The sequence below is a fragment of the Chroicocephalus ridibundus genome, chromosome 6 (assembly GCF_963924245.1).
Source record: "Chroicocephalus ridibundus chromosome 6, bChrRid1.1, whole genome shotgun sequence".
Lineage (NCBI taxonomy): Eukaryota > Metazoa > Chordata > Aves > Charadriiformes > Laridae > Chroicocephalus > Chroicocephalus ridibundus.
This window is the reverse complement of record NC_086289.1, coordinates 37197144-37206404: the sequence shown is the minus strand read 5'-3', so window position 1 is coordinate 37206404 and position 9261 is coordinate 37197144. Positions and strand designations below refer to the sequence as shown.

The following is a 9261-nucleotide window of genomic DNA, read 5'->3' as shown; positions in this document are numbered from 1 at the left end:
GGCAGTCCTGGGAAGGTGAGGGAGGGATGAGGCGGTGTAGGTAGGAGTTGCGTCCCTTCTGGGATGGGACTAAGGACACCTCCCAACCCTCTCGCTCCCCTGGCAGGGCTGGAGTACAGCGACGTGCTGCCCGACTCCTTCCCCTCGGCCCCAGCGGAGACCCTCCCTCACTTTCTGCTGGAGCCGCAGGACGCCTACATCGTGAAGAACAAGCCGGTGGAGCTCGTCTGCCGCGCCAACCCCGCCACCCAGATCTACTTCAAGTGCAACGGGGAGTGGGTCAACCAGAACGACCATGTCACCAAGGAAAGCCTGGACGAGGTCACCGGTGAGCAAACCCACCCCGGCATCCCCCGCCTGCCCTTCCCTTCTCCTCTTCCCAGGTCCTTCTGCCCTTTTCTCTCTTGCGCATCCACACTGGAGATGATTTTCCTCCAGGTAGACCAATGGGTCTCTTTGGTTCATTTTTAGCATTCCCACGTGACTGCAAGCTCATGAGGTCGCTTTTGTATGTTTTCCCCCTCCTCTGTCCGTGCACAGTTTCTCTCTCTTTCCACATCATTGGTGAATTTTAGAATGAGCTGCCCCTTTCCAGACCATTGATGAAGGCATGATGGTGGTCACCATACCCCATAGAAGCTCGGGGAAGTCAGCCTGTGTGCTTGCACGCTCACCCTTTTGCAGGACGTGGGGTTGTTTAATGGGATTTGAAAGGCAGCATGTTTAAAACTGATTTAAAAAAAAAAAGAAACGCTTTCCTATAAAACGCCTAATCAACACGTAGGAGTCATTGCCATGAGGGGTGGCAAAGGCTGGCAGCTTATAAAGGGATTAGATGTTTAATGGGTAGTGAGAACGTTTGCAGGTAGGATTTAAAATGCCTTTTAATGGCAGATGAGCTCTTCCCTGCCTCAGAGGGCAAGTCAGCCACCGGCTGCCTGAAATAGGGGGCAAGAAGGTGGTTTAGGCATCTTGGGGGGTGTCTTGTTCCATGGGACTGGGCACCATGGAGCTTCTTGCCCCTTGCTTTGAAATATCCCAACATGAGAACAAGGCGTGGGGGTTGGATATATAATGTAATCAAGTAAATTTGCTAAAATTCGTCTGCTTTAGCTCGGCTCCCGTCTTTTCTGCACCAATTTTGGTACCTGTGGGCTGGTCTGGAGGGGAGGAAAACAGTCACATTTCCCATGGGAGAGCGGTTCTCTGTAAATGAGCGTGCGGCATCCCTCATCTCCGGAGGGCTTTAAACCAAGGCGGCCTTTTGAACTGCTGCAGCGCTGGCCCCAGAAGGCAGCCTGAGCTTAGAGGAGAGGCTTTGTCAGCCCAGAGGAGCACAAGTGCTTTTACAGGATCTCCTCTTGTCCCTTTTTGCCCTTCCCCGGCATCTGCTTGGCTCTTCATCCGTGAAGCTGGTCCTTGCTTGGGTGCATCTCCGAACCTCCTCTGGAAAGGGCAGACCATTTATTTTCCCTGTGGCTTTTTGAGCCTTTCCTGAAGCCGCTTCATCTGTTCCCAGGGCGTTTTGCTTCCAGAGGACCTCTTTGTGAACGATGGTCAAAAATGCCTGGGAAGGCTGTCCCCCTTGCTTCTCCGGAGGCTGTCGGGAGCACCAGCAGCGCCCTTTCTCTCTTTGGGGCTGCGTCTCCACCTCCCAGCTCTCGCGGAGGCCAGGTCTGAAACCCTCACGACTCCGGGGAAAAGTCAGGGCCGATGAGTGACCGAGCAGCCTTTGCCCAGGGGTTGTTAATGTATTTATAACGTGTGGCCGCACTGGGTCAAGCCAGAGGTTCGCACGTCCTGCATGAGGCAGCGGTGGATGCTTAAGGGAAGAACATTGAACCGGGACAATGATGGAGAGATGAACCTTGCCGGTACCCTCCCAGCTTCCTACAGTCTGTGATTAGGGATTCCGTGGTCTGATAGCAATATGTTTTTATAAATACATCAACAAAAAGAGAGCCAGGGAGAATCTCCATCCTTTACTGGATGCGGGGGGGGAAAGTTGCAACCAAGGATGAGGAGAAGGCTGAGATGCTTAATGCCTACTTTGCCTCCGTCTTCAATAGTCAGACCAGCTATCCCCAGAGTGTTCAGCCTCCTGAGCTGGAAGATAAGGATGGAGAGCAGAACAACCCACCCATAATCCAGGAGGAAGTAGTCAATGATCCGCTTCTGCACCTAGACGCACATAAGTCTATGGGGCCGGATGGGATTCACCCAAGAGTACTCAGGGAGTTGGCGGGAGAGCTCACCAAGCCTCTCTCCATCATTTATCAACAGTCTTGGTCACCAGGGGAGGTACCAGATGACTGGAGGGTGGCTAATGTGACGCCCATCTACAAGAAGGGTCGGAAGGAGGATCTGGGGAACTACAGGCCTGTCAGCTTGACCTCGATACCAGGAAAGATCATGGAGAGGATCATCTTGAGTGAGCTCTCATGGCAAGTGCAGGGCAGCCATGGGATCAGGGCCAGCCAGCATGGGTTTAGGAAAGGGAGGTCCTGCTTAACCAACCTGATCTCTTTCTATGACCGTGTGACCCACCTTCTGGATGCGGGGAAGGCTGTGGACGTTGTCTGTCTGGACTTTGGTAAGGCCTTTGACACCGTCCCCCACAGCATTCTCCTGGAGTTTTGGAGCCAGTTTTGTTTAATATCTTCGTCAATGATCTGGATGAGGGGATTGAGTGCACCCTCAGTTAGTTTGCAGATGACACCAAACTAGGTGGGAGTGTTGATCTGCTTGAGGGTATGAAGGCTCTACAGAGGGACCCGAACAGGCTGGATCGATGGGCCAAGGCCAACTGTATGAGGCTTAATAAGGCCAAGTGCCGGGTCCTGCATTTCGGTCACAACAACCCCAAGCAACGCTACAGGCTTGGGGAAGAGTGGCTGGAAAGCTGCCCAGCAGAAAAGGACCTGGGGGTGCTGGTGGACGGCCAGCTTAACATGAGCCAGCAGTGTGCCCAGGTGGCCAAGAAGGCCAACAGCATTCTGGCTTGTATCAGGAACAGTGTGGCCAGCAGGAGCAGGGAAGTGATGGTGCCTCTGTACTTGGCACTGGTGAGGCCTCACCTCGAGTGCTGTGTTCAGTTCTGGGCCCCTCTATACAAGAGGGACATTGAAGTGCTGGAGCGTGTCCAGAGGAGAGCTACCAGGCTGGTGAGGGGTCGGGAGACCACATCACACAGGGAGAGGCTGAGGGAACTGGGCGTGTTTAGTTTGGAGAAGGGGAGGCTGAGGGGAGACCTCATTGCCCTCTACAGCTACCTGAAAGGATCTTGTAGAGAGGTGGGTATTGGCCTCTTCTCCCAAGTGAATAATGACAGGACCAGAGGAAATGGTCTGAAGTTGCGGCAGGGGAGGTTTAGATTAGAGATTAGGAAGAATTACTTTACTGAAAGAGTGGTCAGGCACTGGAACAGCCTGCCCAGGGAGGTGGTTGAGTCACCATCCCTAGGGGCGTTTAAGAAACGTGTAGATTTGGCACTTCAGGGCATGCTCTAGTGACAGAGATTGTAGGGAGTTTTTTTGTGTGTGTGTATGGTTGGACTCAATGATCTCAAAGGTCCTTTCCAACCATGAAGATTCTATGTTAGCAGTGTGGTCCAGCCCTGGATGGATTATCCCCCTGTTAATTTATCTAAATGCTGTTAGATCTCATTTCTCCTCCAAATCATCCCGAGTTAGTGATGTGCAGCGTGGAAAAAGCACTATATTTCTGGACCCGGCGCTTGATCCACCTCTTGGGTGAGCACCCCTTACTGGATAACCTGCCTCATGCAACTCTTGAGCAAAACAGGCTGGAGAAAACGCAGCGGAAAGGGAGCAGAAAGCCTGGGCGGCATGAGCTTACCCTGTTTTAGGGGGGGACACGTTTGTTTTGGGCCAGCATCTCCCTCTCAGGTGCCAGTCTGCAGGTGCAGAACGTGTGCCGGCGATCTGGGGAGGAAACAGCATCACACCTTCTTCACCCAGGCTTCAAAAGACGGTGTTGCTGCTACCAGTGAACAAACCTAACAGTGCCTTCCCTACGGAGGTGATACCACGCATGTAAAACTCCGCCGGCCTGGGCACATCTGGGAGCTGGAGCCAAAATGCTAGGCTAAAAAAAACCTGCGTTTGCAGCACCTGCCATTCGTAGGGAAGCTGCAAATTTCCCTAAGTTCCCTAGGAAAGGGCACGGGGTAGAGCTGGGCACGAAGGGACAGGGTAACAGGGTTAGGCGTGGGCGCCTTTCTAAATGTCCTCGGTTAAAAGCTTGAAAGAAGGGACCTTAAAAAAAAAAAGAAAAAGCTACTTTTAAGACGTGTCTTGAATGAGCTGGGCTCAGTAATGCTCTGAGTGCGTCTGATCCAAAACATTTCATGCAGAAGAAAGCAAAAATAGGCCAAGTCGGAGAGGATAATTCAGAGGGACAAGAAGGGGCGGTGGGTAGAAGCGGCTGTGTTTGGATGCCTGTGAGACGTTTAAATCGTGGCTCCTGGCAGCCATAAGCTCGCTCTGCAGTTTTGGGTAGCCTTTGCTTTCGGGCTTACGGAGATAGCAGGGCATTTGCAAGATGCTCCCCACCTTTCCAGGGCTGCTCGACCCACCCCACTGGAGAGATGGGATGGTTTTGAGCCATCTCCCTCCTGGCTCCTTCTAAAAGCCCTAATTTTTCCAAAAGTGTTTGGCCCAAATGCTTTTTTTTTCTTTTTTTTTTTCTCCCCCCCCCCTTCCTTAAGAGTGGCAAAATAAATTGTATTTCCTTGGCGCGTGTTTGTCAGCTATTCCAGGGGACGGTGGCAGAGAGATGGTAATTGCTCCTCGCAGCGCCGGGAGCAAGCTCACAAAATTACAGCTGGGGAGCACCCGGCGCTCTGTGCCGGCGAACTTGTGGCCTTTTTGTAAATAGAAGCTGCAAAAAAAAAACCACGAGGTAGGTATTGCTAAAAATAAGGAAAAGTAAGCGCCGAGTCCCTCCCGCCCTTGGCGATGGCCACGCTGCGAGGGATTGATGCTTCGGGTGAGCCTCAGCATCCTACGGCCCAGGGGACCGTATCCTGTACGTGGCAGTGCCACCTTTGTCACTGCGTCCCTGCCACGGCCCGGGTGTCCTGGCAGATTTCCTGGGGGGGGTTGATGGAGGCGTGTAACCCTTTCTGGGGTCATTGGGCATGAAACGCTATCGTCCTTGGATGATTTCCTCTAAGATCTTTTATTTGTCATTGTATATTTGTGTTTAAATGGCAGCTGGTAGAGATGATTTCTCCTCACAGCAAAGCCTTGGAGGCAACCTTCAAACTCAGCAGGTGGGAAGGGGTCTGGACAGGGACAGGGAATGTCGGTGCCAGAGGAGAAGGCTGGTGGAGGAGGGTGATGCCTCTAGAATCGTTCAAGAGGTCCTGGTCCTGCCCAGCCAGACTGGAGATAAAAAAAATAAGCTCTACATGAGCCATTGCTTCAGCTCCAAGTCACCCTCCACAGGGAGCAGTCCCTGGTGTGCAGAGGTGCCAACCACAGATGCCTCTGAGATGCCTCCAACCCACTGCCTCTGACCTCGAGCTTTGTGCATCCACCAGCCTTCTTGGGTGCTGCCTCCTTATCACAGAATCCCAGAGTGGCAGGGGTTGGAAGGGACCTCTGGAGATCATCCAGTCCAACCCCCTGCCAGAGCAGGGTCACCCGGAGCAGGTTGCACAGGAACGCGTCCAGGTGGATTTGGAATGTCTCCAGAGACGGAGACTCCACCACCTCTCTGGGCAGCCTGTGCCAGTGCTCTGCCACCCTCACCGGAAAGAAGTTCCTCCTCGTGTTGAGGTGGAACTTCCTATGGTCAAGTTCCCTGCTGCCGGGCTGATGCCGTCCCTCTATCCCCTTCCAGGGATGCTGGTGCGGGAGGTGCAGATTGAAGTCTCCCGGCAGCAGGTGGAGGAGCTCTTCGGCTTAGAAGATTACTGGTGCCAGTGCGTGGCCTGGAGCTCGGCGGGCACCACGAAGAGCCGCAGGGCGTACGTCCGCATAGCGTGTAAGTGCCTTGTCTTGTTTTGTTTAAATGAACCCTTCTTACACCTTCTTTCCCACTTTGGGGGCCTGAAAAGTTTTCCAGAGGGTACAACCCGCCGATTTTCCAAATTGTTTGCAAAGCCTGAGGCATGACCCTGCATCTCAGGCTGAAGAAGCTGTGGTTTCAAGCCAGGCGTGGGCCGCTTCTGGCAGCAACACCAGCTGAAAGAGTGGCCAAGGCTGGTCCTGCCCAGCTTCCTGGGACCCCAGGACACAGTGGGTGCAGCTGGGTGGGGTTAGCCCACTCCAAAAGTTGTCTCCCTGTTGGAATTACTGCTTTTTGATCAGTTGGAGATGACCCATCCTTGCTGGTATTAGCTCCCCATCCCAGCTCTGAGTGGGCACTGTCCCTACCTGCCTGGGCGAGCGGCCGTGGCACTACCTGGGTTAATACCGCATTGCCCATCAGCATGCTCAGCTCTTCCCAGCGCTTCATTATCGTTAATAACCCAACGGTTAGCACCTTGCAGGCTTTGCCTGAATCAGCGACTCCGTGTCCCTGGAGTCCCTGCTGTCATATGTCACTTCTCTAAGCTGCTGTTTGTGGGTGTCAGCCTGATTAAGGGCGAGTTAATCAGGCTGTTACCCGCCTGAATTTGCTCTCCTGGCAAATGAGATGGCCAAGCTATAGGAGAACGGCCAGGCTTCCCCAGCTGTAAACAGATTTTGCTATTAGAGGGCTAATAATCCAAAACGGAGGTGGCTGGGGAATCAGCTATACTGCTGGAGGATTTAATCTGAACGGGGAAAATGCTACGAGGCTCCTGAGGGAGCCCGTTTGTCCGACCCCTGCCAAGGGTTTGGTGTTTCTCGGAGCCCAGCAGATGAGATGGAGCAAGGTTTCACTGCCCTGCAGGAGCGGGAGCCGCAGCCGGTGCCGTAGCAGAGGATTGCAGCACCATCTAGTGATGCTCCTGCTCCCTTCAAGGCTCTGGAGCCGGACACTGCCATGTCCCACACATCCCTGGGGGCTCTGCTGGGCTTCTCCCCTCTCTGCCCTTCCCCAAAGCACTGGGCAGCCCCTTGCTGAGCGAGCCGGGCTTTTCAGCAGCGACCGTTCCCCATTCCGGCACCGGAGTGTGATGGACGGGTTTCCGGCAGGTCTGGGGAGGTGGCTCAGCCAGGACCACCAGCAAGTCCCCGTAGCTCTGAAATATGGGGATTCACTTCAGCGCCGATGTGGGAGCCGAGCTGTTGTGCAAATCCCTTCAACAAAGAAGGGTCCTGGTGCAGAGTCCAGAGGGTGAAAGCAACAGGAGGGTTGAAGAAACAGTGGCTAAGCTGAGGTTTAGCCCCAAAAGGAAAAGACAGGAGGGGGTATAAGCTTGCAAGCGCATGAAGGAGGAAAGGCATCATCCTCGAGGACCATGTGCTGTACCAAATCCATCCTGGAAAGATGCTCCTTTGGCCCCTTCCTCCCAGGACATGTTCTGCTCCAGCTGTGCTATGCCAGAGGGGTTTCCCTACTCGTGGGCCAAGGTGATGTTCTCTCCCCACCAAGGCTTTGCAGGTTGCCCTGTTTCTGCAGTGAGCTGCTAACCCCTGGGTTCTCCTTTCCCTCCCAGACCTACGGAAGAACTTCGACCAGGAGCCGCTGGGCAAGGAGGTCCCGCTGGAGCACGAGGTCCTGCTGCAGTGCCGCCCACCCGAGGGGGTGCCGCAGGCTGAGGTGAGCAGCTCAGCAGCCCGGAGAAATGCGCGGTGGGGTGTCCCCTCCCGTTCCGGGGAGAGAAGGGGCATGTCCGTGCAGATGGCTTGCAGCTGTGATGGATGACCTTGCACCGAGACCATCAGCTTTCATTATTCAGCAGAATTGTTTATTTTGGGCAGTGGATCTGTTTTTCTGACATCTAATAACACACCTAACCTCAGCACCTGCTCGGCCCACCTCTCCCACACTTCCTCTAACCCGTCAGAGGGAAGATCTAACAAGGAGGCACCCAATGACTTGTCTGAAGGGGAGCAGTCACAAGCGAGAGCTAAGGGTTGGCCAAGTCGATACCAGATGGGTTTCCCTCACGTGGTAGCGGTGATTTCCGTGCCCACAACTCTGTCAGCCCCCAGGAGCTGTGTGTTGGTGGTGGCCACAGTGTCCCGTCCTTGGCCAAAACAGCAGTAACGTGCCACGGTCAGGCCTGGTTTGGCCCAGCTTTCGAAGAGAAATAAAAACAGTCAGAGGCAAGGTCAGCCAGTCAATGGTTGTGGTGCTGAGGAAATCGGTGGTCTCAGTGATGAAGATGAGGAGGGCTTTGGGGCAGGTCATATGCTGGTCTGGAGGGGTTTGCTCGCCATCGGGGCTGGTGGATTCAGGCCCTCCAACCTGGTGTTTGTCCTTGCTCGTGCCCACAGCCATGCTTGGCAATGGTATGAACTGCGCTGGTATCAACCATTGCGCTTGGCAATGGTATCAACTCACGCCCTTCCCAAACAGCCTAGTTAAACAGTGATGTCCTCGTATAGCTTTGGGGGGCCCTTGGAGACCCTCATGGTGGGGAGCATGTGGGATGGGCATTTCCACCAAAACCCATGCCATGCTTTTCCTGGCTGAGTGTTCAGTTCTCGTTCAGCTTAATCACCATCCTTACCCCATCCCTTCCTTTGCATGGCCAGGTGGAGTGGCTGAGGAACGAGGATGTCATCGATCCCACCCAGGACACCAACTTCCTGATCACCATCGATCACAACCTCATCATCAAGCAGGCCCGGCTCTTGGACACTGCTAATTACACTTGCATGGCCAAGAACATCGTGGCCAAGCGCCGGAGCACCACAGCTGCTGTCATCGTCTACGGTACCAGCCCTTGCTCTTGTGGGGGGACCTTTGCTGCCAGCCCTGTCTCCAAGCCAAGGGGAAATACGGGCACTTTCTGGGAGTGGTAGGAGCAAACCCCACCAGGGCATTGTGTTACATTAGGTAATAGCCAATGTCTGCAAAATAGGTACCTCTACCAGCTTGCACAGGTTGTTAGAAGAAGTTTTTAGGTGTAGGCATTTGCATGCCTTCTCGGTTGGGTGCGAAGGTGGGTGGAGGCTGGACCCAGCCGGATCCCTTTGACTCTCAAAGCAGATGAAAAGCTGCATTTGGCTGAACTTTGCTATGAAGCCAAAGATCTGCTGTGGCCACATGCAAAAATATTTGCAAAGTGGAAAAAAGGACCAAAGCAGGTTTGAGCGTCTGCTGCATCGGGTGTGTGACATGAGAAGGAGTCTC

The 9261-nt window shown here is 54.0% G+C and overlaps 1 protein-coding gene across 2 annotated transcripts in view; it reads left to right on the top strand.

Moving 5' to 3' along the window:
- UNC5B (unc-5 netrin receptor B) overlaps nt 1-9261 on the top strand; it is a 58024-nt gene that overhangs the window by 38700 nt on the left and 10063 nt on the right. For both annotated transcript variants that reach the window (XM_063339339.1, XM_063339338.1), the window contains exons 2-5: nt 107-328; nt 5869-6012; nt 7616-7719; nt 8661-8841. In XM_063339339.1, the coding sequence (XP_063195409.1) occupies nt 107-328; nt 5869-6012; nt 7616-7719; nt 8661-8841 (651 nt within the window). The remainder of the gene's footprint in view (nt 1-106; nt 329-5868; nt 6013-7615; nt 7720-8660; nt 8842-9261) is intronic.